This window comes from Drosophila miranda, assembly GCF_003369915.1.
Source record: "Drosophila miranda strain MSH22 chromosome Y unlocalized genomic scaffold, D.miranda_PacBio2.1 Contig_Y2_pilon, whole genome shotgun sequence".
Lineage (NCBI taxonomy): Eukaryota > Metazoa > Arthropoda > Insecta > Diptera > Drosophilidae > Drosophila > Drosophila miranda.
Window position 1 is genome coordinate 34,888,443 of NW_022881614.1, and position 17,046 is coordinate 34,905,488.

Genomic DNA, 17,046 nt, shown 5'->3' on the forward strand with positions numbered 1-17,046 from the left:
TCCTTCCGCCGGCGTGGCCTGCTTCCGGGCTATCGTGGTTTTCCTTTAAAACCCTTTCTCGGGCATATTTCGGCACACATAACTTCCACGAGGCGACTTCTTCGCTCCCTGCCCGGTGAGGAATGTGCCGGTACAAGTTTCCCCCCTTCTCCACATAGTCGGGGTACTTCGGGGATTCTTTTCTGATCTTTTCTACCATGCTCTCTAACCACTTGCAGGGCGGCTCGCCTACTGGTTGTGCTCCCTCCTCACTTCTTATCCGACGGCCTCGCTCCTCCTCGGGAGAGTGCGTCGGCTACCACGTTGAGCTGTCCTTTCCTGTACGCGACTTCAAAGTCGTACTGCTGTAGCTCTAATGCCCATCTCGCCACTCTTCCCGACGGACTTTCTATGCTATTTAGCCATTTCAGAGCCATGTGGTCCGCGACCACCTTGAAGCGATATCCTTCCAAGTATGGCCTCAACCGGCGGATGGCACATACAATGGCCAGACATTCTTTCTCGGTCGCCGAATAGGGTCCATTCAGCGTCCTGCTAGCATATGATATTACTCGTTCGCCCCTTTCCGTCTCCTGCGTGAGAATCGCACCCAGCCCGTAATCACTGGCGTCTGTCTGCAGAATGAACTTCTTCGAGAAGTCGGGGCACGCCAGCACGGGGTCCGCCACTAGTCGTCTTTTCACCTCCTCGAACGCTTCTTGCCGTTCTTGTGTCCAGACCCATTCCGTCTTCTTCTTGAGGAGCCCGGACAGGGGCTGCACGAGGGTGGCGAAGTCGGGCACGAACCTCCGGTACCATGAGGCCACTCCCAAGTACTGTCTCAGCTCCTTGACATTTGTCGGCGGTTTCAATTCGGCTATGGCTGCGACTTTCTCGAGGTCTGTACATATCCCCTCGCCGGTCACCTTGTGGCCTAGATACCGCAGCTCTTTCCTAAAGAACTCGCACTTGTCTGCGTTCAGCCGCAGGTTCGCCAAGCGCAGCCGTCGAAACACCTCTTTCAGGTTTCTTCGGTGTTCTTCCTCTGTTCGCCCGATGACCACTATGTCATCCTGGTACGCGAATGCGTGCGGCATCATTTCTGGCCCAATCACTTGGTCTAACGCCCGTTGAAAGGTGGCCGACGCGGAGTGTAACCCAAACGGCATCACCTTCCATTGGTATAGCCCCTTTCCGGGCACCGTGAACGCCGTGATCGGCCGGCTGCTCTCGGCCAGGGGGATCTGCCAATATCCATCCTTCAGATCTAGGCTACTTATGAATTTCGCTTCCCGCAGTTGATCGAGGATGTAATCGATCCTGGGCATTGGGTACGCGTCCTTTACTGATCTCGCGTTAACTTGACGAAAGTCCACGCACAATCTCCATTTGCCATTTTTCTTCTTTACCATCACTATAGGCGAACTGTAGGGGCTCTTTGACGGCTCTATGCATCCCATTTCTAATAGTTCGTCCACTTTCTGGTTAATCTCGGCCTGCATTTTGGGGTTCTTCGGGTAATTTCTTTGCTTAATCGGTTGCGGGTCACTCATGGTGATTGTGTGCACCGCCACATTAGACACCCCTCGATCTTGGAAAATGCCTCTAACTCTCGGGCTAAGAATTCTTCCACTGGCTCTTCCCTCGCCCCCTCATTCTGCCTCATGCCCGCTGACACCCCTCTGGCGGCCACTCTTAGGGTCGTGTCCGTTTCGTTGTCGGACTCCGGAGCCGTGTCTCCAGCTTCGGCCTTCGCCACGGACAGTCTTTCCTCCTGGTCTCCTCGTTCCCGATCTTGGGCAGGGATCACCACCCTGTGCCCTGCACAGGTCACCACTGCCCCGACCGCGCGGAGAAAATCCCATCCCAACACTAACTCATCAATCACACCCGGCAATACGAGTAGCACCATTGGGATCTCCTTGTTCCCAAAGCATACCTTCGTTTCAATCTGGCACGTGACCTCCTGGCTATGGCCATCCGCCAACCTCACCCTTTTCCTTGCCGCCGCCTCCCGGCCTTCACCCTTTAGTTGGTCCGTCGGTCACGAAACTGCTGGTAGCTCCTGTATCCACCGTGGCTTGCAGCTCCATGCCCGCGACCTCCACTACTGCGGATAACTGTTCCTCCTCGCTGGTCAGCCTGCCGACTAGGCTTGAGGGACCGTTTCTTGCGACCCTGGCACGGCCCTCCGCGGCGTGGGTCGCGGGGCGTTTCCCGTCTTCCTGTAGCATTGCCATGCCGAGATGCCCACTTTTCCGCATCTCCAGCAGTAGGTGAGAGGTCGGCCGTTGCACTCCCGGCTCCAATGATCCGCGCTCCCACACCTTCGGCACGCCTGGGCCGGATTCTTGACATATCCGTTCTCTATATTGCCGTTGGTCGGTGTCGGCATAATGACACGCGCTCCCCTCTCCTCCCGTGCTGCTCCGTCCAGCGGGCCGTCCTTGCATCGCCGACATGCCGTCGTCTCGGCTGGCTTGTGGAAGGGATTCGCTGCCCGGGCTTTCACGGTTGGATTCTCCCGTTGGAACTCTAGGCGGTCCCTCTCCAACGCCTCGAACTCGTCTGCCAGTTCCATCATGGTGTCGAGGTCCTTGCACCGGTGCGGCCTCATATACGCTCTCAGATCGGGCATGCTATTCTCACGAATCAGCTCCGTCTGCTCTTCTTGGGGACATTTCAGGGGTCGCATAAGTGTCTGCATCTCTACCATATACTCTTTGAATGGCTCGCCCCATTTCTGTTTCCGCATCCTCACTTCCTGCAGCAACTTCTCAAAGTATCCCCGCGGCAGAAAGTAAGCCTGGAAGCTCGACGAGAACTCTTTCCACGTTCTCCACTGTCGATTGTTCCCCACGAACCACATCAGCGCCCGCCCTTTTAGCAGCTCCGGCATCGCCTTTGGGATCAGATCCGGATCCAGACCGTACGTCTCGGCGGACCACTCGACCTGCTCCAAGAACTCGAGAGGCTTCGTCGTCCCGTCGAACCGGAACGACCACTCTCTCACCTGTTTCGCCACTCTAGCGTAGTCCAGGTGTGCTGGCCGTATTGTGGCTGGTTCGGTTCTCCCTCTTTCGGTCTCTCGGCTTCGATCCCTTCCTTGGTGGCGGGGCCTGCTAGGCGTCCCCGTGTGCGAGCGTTCCGGTATTGGCACTGAGAGACTCGCGATCAATTCTCTCTGTATGTCGACTGGGGACCTCCACAGCGCCGCCGCGGTTGCGCCGGGTGGGGGTGCCAGGTGCTCGTACGCGGCTTGTTTGTCGTCCGCCCGGGGTGTCGGCCCACTCCGACTCATCTTCGTGTTCCCTCATCCACTCCTTAAATGTTCTTCTCATTTCGTCCACTGTGCCCTCCAGCCGCACGCCGAAGGCGTGGCCGCATTGGACAAGCTCCTCCTTTCTCAACCGGTGGATCCATTGTCCCTTCCCCATTCTCTCGTCTATATTTCTCCTCCCTTTGTCCTACTATTTGTCGTTGTAGGCCCCACGTTGGGCGCCAGTTGTAACGGACCTGCTTCTTGGTTCGCTTGAGTTTGCTGGGCTCGCTCAGCGGTCGGCCGATTCGTCGCAACGTATTTTTATTGTTGCCCCCAACGACAAATGATAAGACCTTCCTTTTCTTTAATCGAATCTCTCTTTATTCGTACTTATATTAGGACTTAGGGCTAGATGCTACAATTCAGCTTATCTATGGATCTCCACCACGCGTGGGCTCTCGTCGGGTGTGGCAGCGTTGAGGCTATTGATTGGGGCAGTTTGACCTCCGCTATTGCTTTGGCCCGCCACGCAAATCCGCACTCTACGTCTCGCACTCCCCTCTTAGCTTCCGCCGGCAACTGTGAATCACCTCTTAACTTAGACTCACTCTGGGGGCAGGCGGGGCCTGTCTTCCTGTTGCTATTCACTTCACTGCACTTCTTCGAACCGTACCGGGTATTACTTTTATGTTTCGGCGGGGTTTCAACGTGCGCGCGCGATCACTTCTCCACGGAAAAAGAGACCCGCTTCGTTGCCGCAGCCTCCTTTTATAGCCCCTTGACGGGCCCCGGCTCGGCGTTGGTAGTTTTCCATCGCCGTCTCCTGGTTTCCACGGCCTTCGTAACGGGGCCTGGCCGGTGGCGCGATCCCATGCCCATATTTGGTCATGCGTCGGATCGCTGCCGGCCCGATCCCGCCGTCTCCTCTGCCTCTCGCGTTTCTCTTGCTCCGAGAGCGGGACACTTCTCCTCTCGGGGCCCTTGGCCTCTTCGCCGCACCCGGATATCCGTGGGTATCTGGGCTGACCTTCGCCTTATCCAGCCAGCCATCAGCCTTTATCCGGCCGTCCCACCGCCTTTATCCGGCTATGCTTTGGTCGAATTCGGCCTGTGGGAACCACGGTTCCTCACAATTTGTGAGACTTTGTCTCGAAATTCCGATTAAATATATCAAAATAAAATATACGAATGTAATAAACTTTAATATTGATGTACATATGTATGTACATAAGATGGTTTATAATTGAATTAGAAAATTTATGGGTATTGTCCATGAGAGTATTCAAGGTGCGACCGGCATCTAAATTTTTGCTTTGCAGATTCCCGTCGGAAAGAGCGCGATTGACAATTGATTTGAAATATATGTAAAACCAATTCCATTTATATTTATGCATATTTATTTAAGTATATATATACATATATATTCTTATATTGTATATTTAGATACATCATTGTTTTAGTTATAATAAACAAAAAAGTCGAGAACCGACGGCGTTTGCATAATTTTTATAATTTATAATCAACCTGTTTAAAATAAGGAAATAAATGTGCAATTATTTTATTGTAATATTTTATATTTTGTGGTATAAATCAAACAAATAACAGCTTTTATTTTATTTCCCGCGCCCTAGTGTACCATACCCCCACCCCCTGCCCTATCATCATTTATTTTGTGGCGGTAGGTCAGTCCATCAAAAGACCCAAAACAAGAACCAAACTCAAATTTCAGTTCTAGCGGCCAGCAATACTAAACACACACACGCAAAGTACGTGAGAATGCATGTGCACCCATACACTAAAACATGCTGGTGGCAAAACAGAACCAGAGCTGAGAGAGTTCAAAAAAATCTGAAAAAGCATACAATCACATATTTTTGTCGAAACATATTGCGTGTGTACTAACACATGCAAAGATGTTCTCTCTGCGCTCTCTCTCTCATGATGACGTCACTCTGGGGTACGCAACGCGCTAGCCAGTGTGTGACGCTTTCGTTGTATGAACTGGCACATCTATGTTTTGTATATACTGTATGGTTAGTGGTTTAACTCAAACTGTGTTCCTGCGTAAATAAAGGGGGCTCAAGTGGGCTAAGGGTCTGACCGTATATGCTATCGATAGTCCGCGGCCACACTGTTCGCCAACAACAAAAAACGTACACTCACTCTATACAAAAAATAATAATAATAATAAATAAATTGTATAAAAAAAACGTTCCAGCGATTGCTAAGAACCGCTGTAGAGTGTCTTCGTCCCAATAAAATGCCTTTCAGCCCTTTTGTTTGCTAGTCGCGAAGTTAATGAATCATTCTTGAAAACTGCCTGACTGGACTATTAAAAGTGCATTTAAACCAAACCAAATCAGCAACACACGAGGTAATTAAATGCACTCCACTCTGTATACCCCATCTGCAGCCATTTGCAAACGTGTACAGAAATTTCACCTGCTGTACACAGCACACAGCTGATTTTTCTGGGAAATAGATGATATAGCCAGGCCAGTGCTGCTCAAACTGTGGGTTTGAAAGCGCGTAAACAATTGAAAAGTGAAACTTGATACCCGAAACCGTTTTAAACAAAATGGTAACACGTACCTTATGCCCTCAACAATTGCGTCGCTTCCATTACTGACGCTGCCACGTAGCACTACCACGCGTGCTGTCAGAGGCTGTGCGAAAGTGACGTCATGCTTGAAGCCCAATGGAGTGCTGACCGGTTGGCCGCGCGTCCGACTGAAGTAGTTCCGCTTGATGTGTTCCACCTGGAAGCCATTGATGGGGCCCTGCAAGATGGTCATAAATGTGTGATTGGTTGTTAGTTAGTTAGTTAGGGTTGGGATATCCATCTCATGTCAGATGCTGAAACTTACACGGAAGTCCAGAAGACCCTCGTAAGCGGTGGAGGCAAACTCCAGCCTCTGCTCTCTTCCACCCAGCTCAATTCTCTCACTGTCAAGCCAGACTTGATCCAACAGCTGCTGCAGCTTGTGGCCGTTCAGATAATTGTAGGTGGGCGGCCGCTCGAACTTCACACTCTCCGCGTGGAAGGTGTCATGTTGCTCCCCGTTCAGGTACTGGCTCAGCGCCTGCAGATGATAGCCATTCAGTCTGGTTACGTTGCAGAGCTCTGCCACCTCCAGGCCACCATTGATGGTAAAAGGTGCCGTCATGGAGCCTCCGGCATCTGTGTACAGCATGTCCTCGGGCACGCGTAATCCGTTCACGCGGCCAACTAGTAGCTCCGATTTCAATACAATGGGATTCTCTGTCAGGTAATGCTTCTCATGAAGATTTGGAGTCACAAAATTATATTTTCAATTAAATTTTCTTACCAAATCGCACTGATTGCAGATGCTCCGACGCATTCAGCCTGTAGCTACGGCTCACCAGCTCTTCCAGGGTGTAATTGTTCAGCTTTCCCTGGAGCTGCACACCCTTGCTGGTCTCCAGCGCGGCCAGCACTTGCGGAGCCGTGAAATTCTGGTCGCCACTGGCCTCCAGCCAGCTGCCCCAGAAATGTGCGGCTTGGAAGCCATTCAGGGAGTGGCCAAAGCTCAGACTGCTTATGTTTACCGCATGCCTGAAGCTGAAATCGCCCACATACTTGATGTTGCCCGCTAGCTGCTGAAGCTGCTGCTCCAACTGGGCCACATTGACTTGGTTAATGCTGCCCTTGAGCCACAAGTTTCGGACACGAATGCTGCCATTGAAATTGGCCGGCAGTTTCCAGCCATCCAAAGATTGACTGCCGTGTGAGTAGATGGACCCCAGTGGCTGGCCAAACAGCAATTCATATGCAATTCTTCGAGGTGGTCCACATACAGCGTGCTATTTGAGTGCTGATCCTGGCTTACCTGCAATTCCAATTCCAAGCCATTCATTACAAGCTGCTTCGCCTTAACTTCTTCCAACTCCAATCCCTTTAACTGAACCGCGATCGGGATAGTCTGGCTGCTACTTTTAGTGAGCAGCACTTCCGGCAGCTTCTGCACATCAATGCTATTGAGCCACCCGACTTCACCGAAGCCCTCGCTAATCTCCAGCCCCTGAGGCAATGTCTTGCTGCCCTCCACCACCTGCTCTGCATCCACATTTAACTTGACCAGTTTCTGCAGGTCCTCAGCATTTATGAAGCTCAGTTCTGTGTTGTTGGCCACGAGAGGTTGCTCAAACTTCACATTCACATCCTGGAGAGTCTGGTCCAGCCGCAGACCTTGCCTCAACGCCTCTGCAGCAGACCTCTGTGTTGGTTCCTCCAGCAAATCCCTCACCTGCAGCAGCCGTCCAATCGTCAGATCGCCATCAATTACAAAGACCCCTTGGAGTTGGAGCGATTGATGGGTTATCTTTTCAGGCGACATGGCCCGCAGCTCTGCGCCCACCAGCTGGCCCTGAAGGGAAACCCACACGAAATGATTTTATTTTACATCGGGCAAAGGGACGATCACTCACCGCAATGGTAATGGGTTCCATAACGCGAAAATGCTCTAGTCTCTTGGGTCCCTCGATCACCTGGGTGTGATTGGCTTCGAGGAGCAGCAGGTCGAAGCGCTGGCGGTTCACGTGGATGTGATTGAGTCGTTGATTGATGAGCAAGCGATTCACTTGTATGGGCTGGGAGAACTGCACATCCTGCTGGACAATAAAGTCGCCGCCATCCACCGGCACGAGGTGGCCCAGGGAGTGGTCGTTGATCTCGTTGCTGTTTACCACCACAGCCTCCGCACTGAGATGAGTGATGTCTGCGTAGGACTTGACGAACTGCACGTCCACGTTGTTCCGTTTGATAGTCTGCTCCAGAAGCTGTGTCCAGTTGAGGCCGTTGAGATTTCCCCCGAGCTGAAGGTCCTGCACCGAGAGCTCCTGCAAGTAGGGTTTGCTCTGCTCCCTGTCCGGTTCCTTGTATTCCTCGCTGACATACACCTTCTTGGCAGTCACCGATTCGTATACAGGCTGCTTCGTATCCAAGCCGTTGATATTGCTGGCTAGCATGCTGCCCTCGACCTCTACAGTAATCTCCTCGAATTCGTGCTGTTCGGCTGCTCGTTTCCGGGGCTGTCGGGTGCGTGCTGCTGTGGCATCCTGCTCGATCACATCCAAGGCCTGCTTGGCATACTGCAAGGCATCCCAGTAGTTGGAGGTCAGCTTCATATGCTCATCTACAAGCTGGATTGCAAGAGATGGATGTACAAGGATGCTTTGGCTATGCGCCTTATCGTTCACTCACCGATTTCGCTTTGACCCGCTTGATGAGGGATCGCAGCATCATCTCCGCTCGCTGCTTTACTCTTTGCTGTGTGTTTGCTTAGAGCATTATCTTGGGTTGACCCTGCATAAACCTCTTGGTGGTCCACTTACCTGCAATCCCTGCAGCAGCTGCTCCACGTGGGTCTGCTCCAACCGCTTTTGCTGCTCCCGGGCCCAGTCGATGATCTGCTGGCGGAGGATGTTGGCATGCTCGTCCTGCTTGTAGAGCGGTTGGAAAATGTTCGTCTCATTGACGGCCATATTCTCGTTGGCAATCACTGAAAGAACAGAGAACACTGTGAATGGGGGAATCATTAGCACGTGCGAGGACTTGCCTAGGTAGCTCTGCTGCTGCTCCTCGTAGCTGCGCATGCGGGCCACTCCCCGACTCAAGGCACCTTCGGTGAACTGCACCTTGGACTCCTCGAATTTCCAGTCGTTTAGGTTGTAGATCTTCACATCCTGCTTGTTGCAGGCGACCAGAAGCAGAAACTTCTCCGATATGGAGTGCTGAGGAATATAATTTCTTGTGTGAATCTGTGGGGAACTAATTTAAAAGATATTCAGCTACCTGGACGGGCAGGAAGCGTTCCAGGGCATAGAAACTCAGTCGCTGGAAGGGCACAAATTGATCCTTCTCGTAGACATAGATGACGGTATCGGCCTCACCCGCTGCGGCACTCGATCCTCCGATCGTGTTGCCCATAATAAGGAAGTGCCTGCGACTCACTTCGTTCACCGGGAGACTGAAGTACTTCACTTCCACGGCCCCGTTGCTGCGCAGTCGCTGAAAGAGTTGGAACCGGCGATTCTTTGGATTGCACTTGTAGATGTCCGAGCGGGTGTCAGTGCGTCGCTGGGCATTCGCGTAGTTGGCCACGGCCCCATAGTCGGCATAGTCTATGCCGAAAGCCTCCATCCTGCGGGCATTGCTGCAGGGGATCGCTCCTAGGCGCTGGAACGTTCCGCCCGTCCACTTGAAGTAGGGACAGTCATGCTGCACAGGGGCTTGGCCGTCCATCGAGTCAAAGGCCTGCAGCAGCGTCAGTTCTTCGCTGCTGATCCTCAAGTACATCCCCCGCAGCCGCAGACCGCCAAAGTACTGCACGGCCTGTATACCCGTCTCAGGGGACAGCTCATAGATGGGAGAGCCCTCGCGGGCCAGCTGCACTGGCTCCGTGAGATTATAGCTGAGTGCCACGTAGCCGCGTCCCGCATGGGCCAGGCAATCCATAGCCACAGCCTAGGGCGTTGGTACCTCCAGCAGCAACTCGTAGTTCTGTTCCGCCGGACGCCAGGCGTATACGGCAAAGTGACGCAGTCCAGCCGCATCCTTGTGCAGAGCCGTAGCGGACCCGGCGAGCTGCAGATGCTCGATGCTGGCGTCGTGGCCGATTTCAACGAGTTCCTCGGGGCAGCCACACCACGAAACATCCTTCCCTCGCACCTGGAGTACATAGTGAAGTTGAGTATTAACGCCAATCAGCGACAGGATATGCGCATAGAACTGCCCCACTTGTATCCAGTGCTGGAGCAGCCTCGCGTCAGTGTACACAGCCCCCTGCTGGGCAAGATATCTGGGCGAGAGGAGGGAGGAGGAGCCAGAGCCGTACATCTTTTAACTTCTCAGTTGGCTGCAGGAGAAGATAGAGGCACTGCTCCAGCGCCCGGCCAGCGAGTTCGAGCAGCCACAACTGAAACCGACGGAACCGCCACAGACAGCTACCCATCTGGATCGGCTGTGGATCTACTCGCACCACATCAAGTCGAGTGCCAAGCGACAGGAGCTGATACGCCATGCCCGCCAGCTGGACCTGACCGGCTTCAGCAGGCCCGGCAAGCCGGGCATCATCTGCGTGGAGGGCCTGTCGGAACAGGTCCAGGAATTCTGGCGCACCATCAAGTCCCTGCGCTGGCAGAAGATCAGCGTGGTACGGACAGAGCCGAGGCAGCGCAGGCGTGGATTCGACACCTTTAGCAAGCAGCTGTTCAACGAGGAAGAGGGCATCATGAACATGGGACAGTTCATCAAGTTCCTGGAGGCCCATGGCTTTGGCTACATGAAATCTGAATTGTTTGGTTTAGCCTGATTGTGGGGCACACAAAATTCTACGTTGCTAATAATTAATAAAAGTTGTTATTTGATTTTGGTTAAGACCTTTGCCGAAAAACTGTGGGACATCGGTCGATCGCTTGTGCAGATCCGATTCCTGGTCCGAGGCCAGCCGTTCGCTGGGATAGCTCTCCCGGAAGTGCACCTCGAAGGCTTTGCCGGGGGGCCAGCCACTCAGGAAAATCAACAGAAATATAAGACGACACATTTGAGGCATACATTCTTGAATATATATGCATAAACGAAACACACACAAAATGCAACACGTGCTGCAATCCACAAATGGAGCTTTTCACTGTGCTCTAAGCTGAGCTTCCTAACTGTTTCGAAAGTTGCGTGTGAGGCAGAGATGTATTTTCACTGTCAGCTTGATGGCTACCCTGCAAGTCGAAGAGTAGCATTGATTTATTTATTGTATAGTATATCTAGTATATTTTGAATTTTATTTTAGGGTGTTCTGCTCCCCTTTACATAAATCCATCTGCCTCGATTGCGGCAACAACCACATCGTCCGAATTATCACCTATCTTGGCCATCGGCTCCGATGTGGTTATCTCTTTGCTCAAGTCCACGTCCACCTCCACTTTCTCTGTCTGGTGTTGTTGCTCCTCCTCCTGCTGCTGCTCCTCCAGCTGCCTCCCCTTCTTCATGAAGGCGCAATAGCAGCACTGATGTGAACGGCTCGAATTCTCCTTGAGCTTGGCTGCCTCTCTGCAGCGCCGAACGCATGAGATTTGGGAGTAGGCGCGCCTAAAGTTCTCATTATTGAAGCCGTAGATGAGCGGATTGACGGCGGAATTGAGGAACATTAGATACTGCGATAGGTATCAGAAGAGCTGCATTCCGCTGTCGAGAGTGTTGTCGGCGTCGTAGTACTTCTCGCGGAGCACCATCATAATGGTGAAGGGCAGCCGGAGCACGGCGAAGACCACTACCACGATGAAGAGGGTCTTGGCGCTTGTAGCTAACGGTGAGGGGATTTTCACGGTTCTGCAACCGCTTCTCATACCGATCGAGCTGGGAAGCAGATGGATGGAGGTCTATCAGTTCTGGGGGAGCTCTGGGGACTATCGTTGTCTTACCTTGTAGAATATGGCAATGTAGCAGATCAGCATGATGCCCAATGGCAGCCAGACCAATATGGTTATGAGGACGTACCAATATTTGGGTAGAACGACAGTGTTCTCCTTGCAGTAGCGCTCTGTGAAGTTCTTCCAGACTCGAACGCGATATGCCCGATAAAGGGCCAAGGGCGAGGCCAAGAGGACTCCCCCAATCCAGGTGCAGACGATCACGATTTGTGCTCCCCGCACAGTCAGTCGCGTCTCTCTGGGCAGGACAATGGCCGTGAGGCGATCATAGCTTACCACCGAAAGATTGAGTACGGCCGTGATCAGGAAGACCACCACCAGGAAGCCCTCCATCTTGCAGCCAACGCATCCGAGCTGATAGTTCTGGTAGAAATCGTTCACCATGAACATGGCCGGGCAGATGGCGAGCGTCAGCAAGTCGGCCATGGCCATGTTGGCTATGATGAGGTTGGTGGGCGATCGCAGCGATCGGTTCACGACAATCAGGTATATCATGATAAGGTTTCCATGCAGCCCAAAAGCAATCAATGGAAGAAACGTGAAGATCTTCCAGGCTATTTCCTCGTTGTACTTGTGCAGCCAAATTCGCTCAGCGGGAAAGTCCCACTGGCTGAAGTCGAACTACGTTTGAAGATGGTTTAAAAGTGGTTACTTTTCGGGCGTTTGTGGCAGTCATTTCTGTGGTGTGGTGTCCTTCGCTGCAGGCTTCCGTAGGGAGACTGCTTTCGTTTCAGCCAAATTAACATGACAACCTTTGAGCCGACATAATTCAAATTCAGCCTGATTGACAAAGCCATTAACAGTTGTCACTGATAATGCACAGTGAAAGCTAATGAAACACGCGCACGCCGCTCGAGTGGGTGGCCATCTGTTGCACATTGAATCCACGTTTAAATTGAGCACTTTTAATTGAAACCATTTCTACTATCATTGTACAACTAATTTGCAAATCCCTAGTCGATGTCCAGCTTGGGGAAAGAGCCCTCTGAGCCAAAGATAGAATCGGCTTTGACTCGTTTCCCCGGTCGCAGCTGCTCGTTCACCCCATACTGAGAATCCTCCTTAAAATAGTCGCTGTAGTCCAGCAGCTGCTTCTCCGTCTCCGCCTGGATGTCGGATAAACGTCCATTGCTGCCACCATACTCCTCGGGCAGGTATTCGCGTGGTATGACTTTGTTTAATTGCTCTAGATTCTTATATACGTAAAACTGGGGAGAAAAGAGAAAAGATACAAGTTATAAAGAGAGTATACTGCGGATGACAGCTCTGTATGAGTACTCTCTGCAGAGGGATAAATCTTCCATTTCCTGGATTGGCCACTGACCTAGCCAATGTTCTAACACGTATCACAACCCCCTCCCACGCTTTGACACTGAACCCTGTATCGTTCGAAATAGCTAAAATCTACAGTACAGTTGAAGGGGAGCAGAGGGAGAGGGTGTCAGGATAGGTGCTTCAATGTTTATCAAGTTTTAGGTACTTGGCTGATAATCCAAGATAAGGCCGCGATAAGCGACGAAAATAAGTTCATAGTTTCTGGCGGGAGAATTACTCAGCTCATGAGCTATTCATGGATACGTATACGCCCTTGTTTCGACCGAACACACTCACTCGTTGCTGCAGCTTGCTGGGCATGAGGCCTTGGCCAGATTGAGAAGCGCCACCGCCTCCTTGGGGCAGTTGATAAGGTGAATCCCCTTAAGGCGGGTGGGCTGCGCCTTCTTGGCAAAGACGCCCATTCGCTTGATGAGGGAAAAGTCCAGTTGGGCCAGGAAACTGAGGCTCATCTTGCCCATGTCGATAATCTCAATGAATCCGCTCACGTTGGTGTGGTCGTCCTCCCATATGGCCTGCTCCGACAGCATCGTCTGGTAGCGAAACAGGTCCACCAGCTTATAGACTTTGGGATCAAATTTCTCGTGGTTGGTGATCTGGATGCAAGGTCCGCTGGGACCCCAGGCATTGGGTAGCCGCACATAGGTGCTGAAAAGGGGTCCCCTTTATTCTCCTGCACCTGCACATTGATTGGCACCCTGCACTCACCCCGTACGACAAAGCGCTCCGGCATCAAGGTCTTGATCGTGTAGAAGTGCTCTATCTTGGACTTGGACTTCTCCAGGCTAAACTTGCAGCCACGCAGGAATCCCACCAGGAAGTGGTCCTCCTGGCGTGCCCGCAGATGCGGCTGCTTGGAGAGCCACTCGCGCAGGCCATCCAAGTCGGCTGGCAGCCGCTCCTTCACTTCGTTCAGCTCCGTCTCGGCAATGTGACGCAGCTCGGCGGTCAACGGACGTAGCTCGGCCATGATGAGTGGCTGTGCTCCCTGGCAGCTGTGCGGCTACTGAAACGTGTCTCCAGTCAAGTGAAAAACCCAAAAGCCGAATCTACACCACATCCCGTTACCGAGTATAAAAAAAATGCTAATCTATTGGCTAAAGGCCAATCGTTAAACTGATAGTGAGACTTGCTTTTGGCCGGCTCTCTCTCTCTCTCTTGGCCGAACTCGCTCTCGTTCGGGCGGGTGGGTGTTAGAAGACTCTCTCTTTTAGGCAGATAAAAAGGCGATTGGACTCTATGCAGCTGTAAATGGGGAGCAATATACCCATACCCATATTTAGATAATGTCCCTGGATCGAACCCCGCAACACACTAAATTGTTTGCAGGCCACTATCTTATCGCCGTATCTTAAAGCGGCACAGTTGGCTGGAAATACCAATCTAAGGGAATTCGTTTTTAATTGGGTATTTCTTCTCCAGTGCACCCTTAAGAGGGATTAACTGAAGCACGAGCTCTTGTGATTTAAAGTGCATGCTCGAAAGAATGAACTCTCTGACTATTTTTAAAACGTTTTAAGCGGAAAAGTGGCAACACTATCAGCACAAGTACATATGTAGTCATAACACTACCTACCGGTCATTGTTGTCTGCTAATATTGCCTAGGAATCTGTTGGTTCACAGTTTGGCTGGTTCCATCACTTTCACACCACGGTGCTGGGCTCGCGCACTTTGGGGGAGCTCGAGTTGGTTTCAGTTCGGTTCGGGTGTTCAATCGAAGCAGGCATCGAGAGTCAAATTAGTCGTGTACACACCTGGACAGAGCACACACACACACACGCACACATACACCACTGTTTTGGCACCATATTTCAAAATTTTACAATAGCAAATGTTACAGCACCCCAAGACAATGACCAATATCCGATCGCTGGTGCCGGAGCTGGCGGAGCAGGCTCGCATCAAGCTCAAGGAGGACGAGACGACCAGGGCGGACTGCATCGAGGCGTTGCGCGCCTGGATCACTGAACTTAATTACCTGCAGGCGCGAACCGACGATCAGTTTCTGGTCGCCTTCCTGCGCCACTGCCACTGGAACGTGGATGAGGCCAAGAAGCGCGTATTGTTCTATTACACATACAAGTCCAAAGAGAAGGAGCTCTTCAAGAGTCGCCTAGTGGACGACAAGCTTCTGGAGATGGCTCGCTCTGGGTAAGTAGGGGAATCCCCAATATCCCCTGAAATGCACACCATTCGGTAATTGTGATGGCTTTGATTGCAGAATCTTTGCCACGTTGCCCAGTCCGATCGGTCCCGGCGGCCCCCGCATCCACTACACACGCATGGGCCACATAGAGCCCTCGAAGCACAGCGTGAGCGATATTTTCCGCTTTCATGCCTTCCGCGCCGAAATCGAGATCAACACGGACGACAACTGGAACATTGCCGGGGTGGTCGAGATAATTGATTTCACCAAGATCCCCTACTCCTTGCTTCTCCAGTTCGACCCGGGAATGTTCCGGCGCATGAACGCCTTCCTCGAGCACGGCATACCCACGAATTTAGTTGCCACCCACATCGTGAACGCGTCGCGTGAGACACAGTTCGTGCTCGGCCTCGTGCGCAATGCGATGAAGCAGAAGGAGCTGGTGAGTCCTTCTTTTTGCCCAGACGTGCGCCTTTGTATCTGACTTTCTCCTGCTTTCCTTTCCAATCCAATTGCAGCTGCACATCCACTCCAACCTCGAGTCGCTGCAGCGCGTCATCGGCAAGGAGTATCTGCCCGCGGAGTTGGTTGGGGATAACGGCACTCTGGGCGATGCAATGACACGGTACGAGACCCAGTTGACCAGCTTCGTCCCGTACTTCAAGGAGGAGGAACGCTACGGCGTGGATGGGAAGCTACGTGAGGCCAGCGAGAAGGAGCAGGAGAAGACCCCGGCTCTGGGGGCTGGCGTCGCCAACGAGGGCTCCTTTCGCAAGCTGAACTTCAATTGAGGCGTCCTGGCGGCATGTCGTGTGGCAGTTAGTTGTATATTCAGATGCACATACTACTATTTACACCCCCTCTATATATATACAGACATCCCGATATGTACAAACAAATGTAAAAATTCAACAGCGCTATAGCGATCCTTGGTCAAAGAAAAACCTGATATTTTATAAAAGAAACCTACTAGAGCAGCATGGAACCTATAAGCAAATTCAACAATATTATATACAAGTCCACACTAAAAGCGAACCCTAAAAGAAAAACAAGAAGAAGAATATGAAACGCCATCAAATGGTATAAAAACCTCACATGAATGTCGATTATAATTTATTGTTGTTCTTTATTAATGCACACACATAACACACACTTCCATACATACATTCTAACATTCTAACATCCAGCCGGATGCGGTGCGTAGCGGCCCTTGCACGGCTTTGCCTCGACAATTTATCCGCCCCATAACGCATTTCGCTCACCTCACGATGAATGTCGTCTTCTCTTCTTTTACTTATGTGCTAAGTTCTTGTTGGGTTTTACCTTAAAGTTTAAACGCATACATTTATATACATACATACATGCTTGACTTGAATTCATGGGAACATATATTTTTTCGATAATTTTTGCTTAACTAGTTAAGTGTTGTTTCTACTAATTTTTGATACTAGTTTACACATGTACATGTACACATATAGTATATCGTAGGTATAGATGCATATACCTATAATATAAAGTCGAAATACAAACATACAGTTTATAAATGACAGCGTATGGTAGAGTCCCCCTGTTGAGTGCGTTAATAAATTAAAAAGAATTTGTTTAAATGTCGAAAAAAAACTAGAGGTGCAAAGTCACCGCGAAAGTGATGGATTACTTGTAGAGGGACCCTTTTTTGATTTGTGGGTAATTATCTTCTTTATAGAGATAAAACCTATACATTCTGATTGACTGCGATGACGTATCGAACTTTGGACAGTACGTTAAAAAGATAAGCTGGAGCCAGCAATATGTTTTTGTTTCAGCTTAACTTCAAAATTTCTGGCGCCAAATCTGCTAAAGCGGGACAGCTATATATGCTCGAACGAGTGTTGT

At 51.2% G+C, this 17,046-nt stretch overlaps 2 protein-coding genes and 3 pseudogenes across 3 annotated transcripts; 2 read left to right on the forward strand and 3 right to left on the reverse strand.

Moving 5' to 3' along the window:
- Positions 1-5,405: 5,405 nt before the first annotated feature.
- On the forward strand, positions 5,406-16,700 carry LOC117194010. Of its 2 annotated transcripts, none has more exons than XM_033398643.1 (4): positions 5,406-5,615; positions 14,854-15,176; positions 15,247-15,613; positions 15,690-16,700. In XM_033398643.1, the coding sequence occupies exons 2-4, from the start codon at positions 14,857-14,859 to the stop codon at positions 15,960-15,962; spliced, it is 960 nt and encodes a 319-aa protein (XP_033254534.1). In that variant the 5' UTR covers positions 5,406-5,615; positions 14,854-14,856; the 3' UTR covers positions 15,963-16,700. The 2 variants fall into 2 exon arrangements, with proteins under 2 accessions (XP_033254534.1, XP_033254535.1); XM_033398644.1 differs by having other exon boundaries at positions 14,866-15,176.
- LOC117193967 lies at positions 5,680-9,404 on the reverse strand. Its single transcript, XM_033398618.1, has 10 exons — positions 9,057-9,404; positions 8,821-8,995; positions 8,597-8,763; positions 8,466-8,531; positions 7,691-8,404; positions 7,093-7,629; positions 6,571-7,012; positions 6,109-6,503; positions 5,834-6,021; positions 5,680-5,752 (listed from the first exon to the last, which is right to left on the reverse strand). The coding sequence occupies exons 1-10, from the start codon at positions 9,402-9,404 to the stop codon at positions 5,680-5,682; spliced, it is 3,105 nt and encodes a 1,034-aa protein (XP_033254509.1).
- LOC117194009 lies at positions 8,956-10,978 on the forward strand (annotated as a pseudogene).
- LOC117193968 lies at positions 11,050-12,365 on the reverse strand (annotated as a pseudogene).
- LOC117194015 lies at positions 12,305-14,036 on the reverse strand (annotated as a pseudogene).
- Positions 16,701-17,046: the final 346 nt, after the last annotated feature.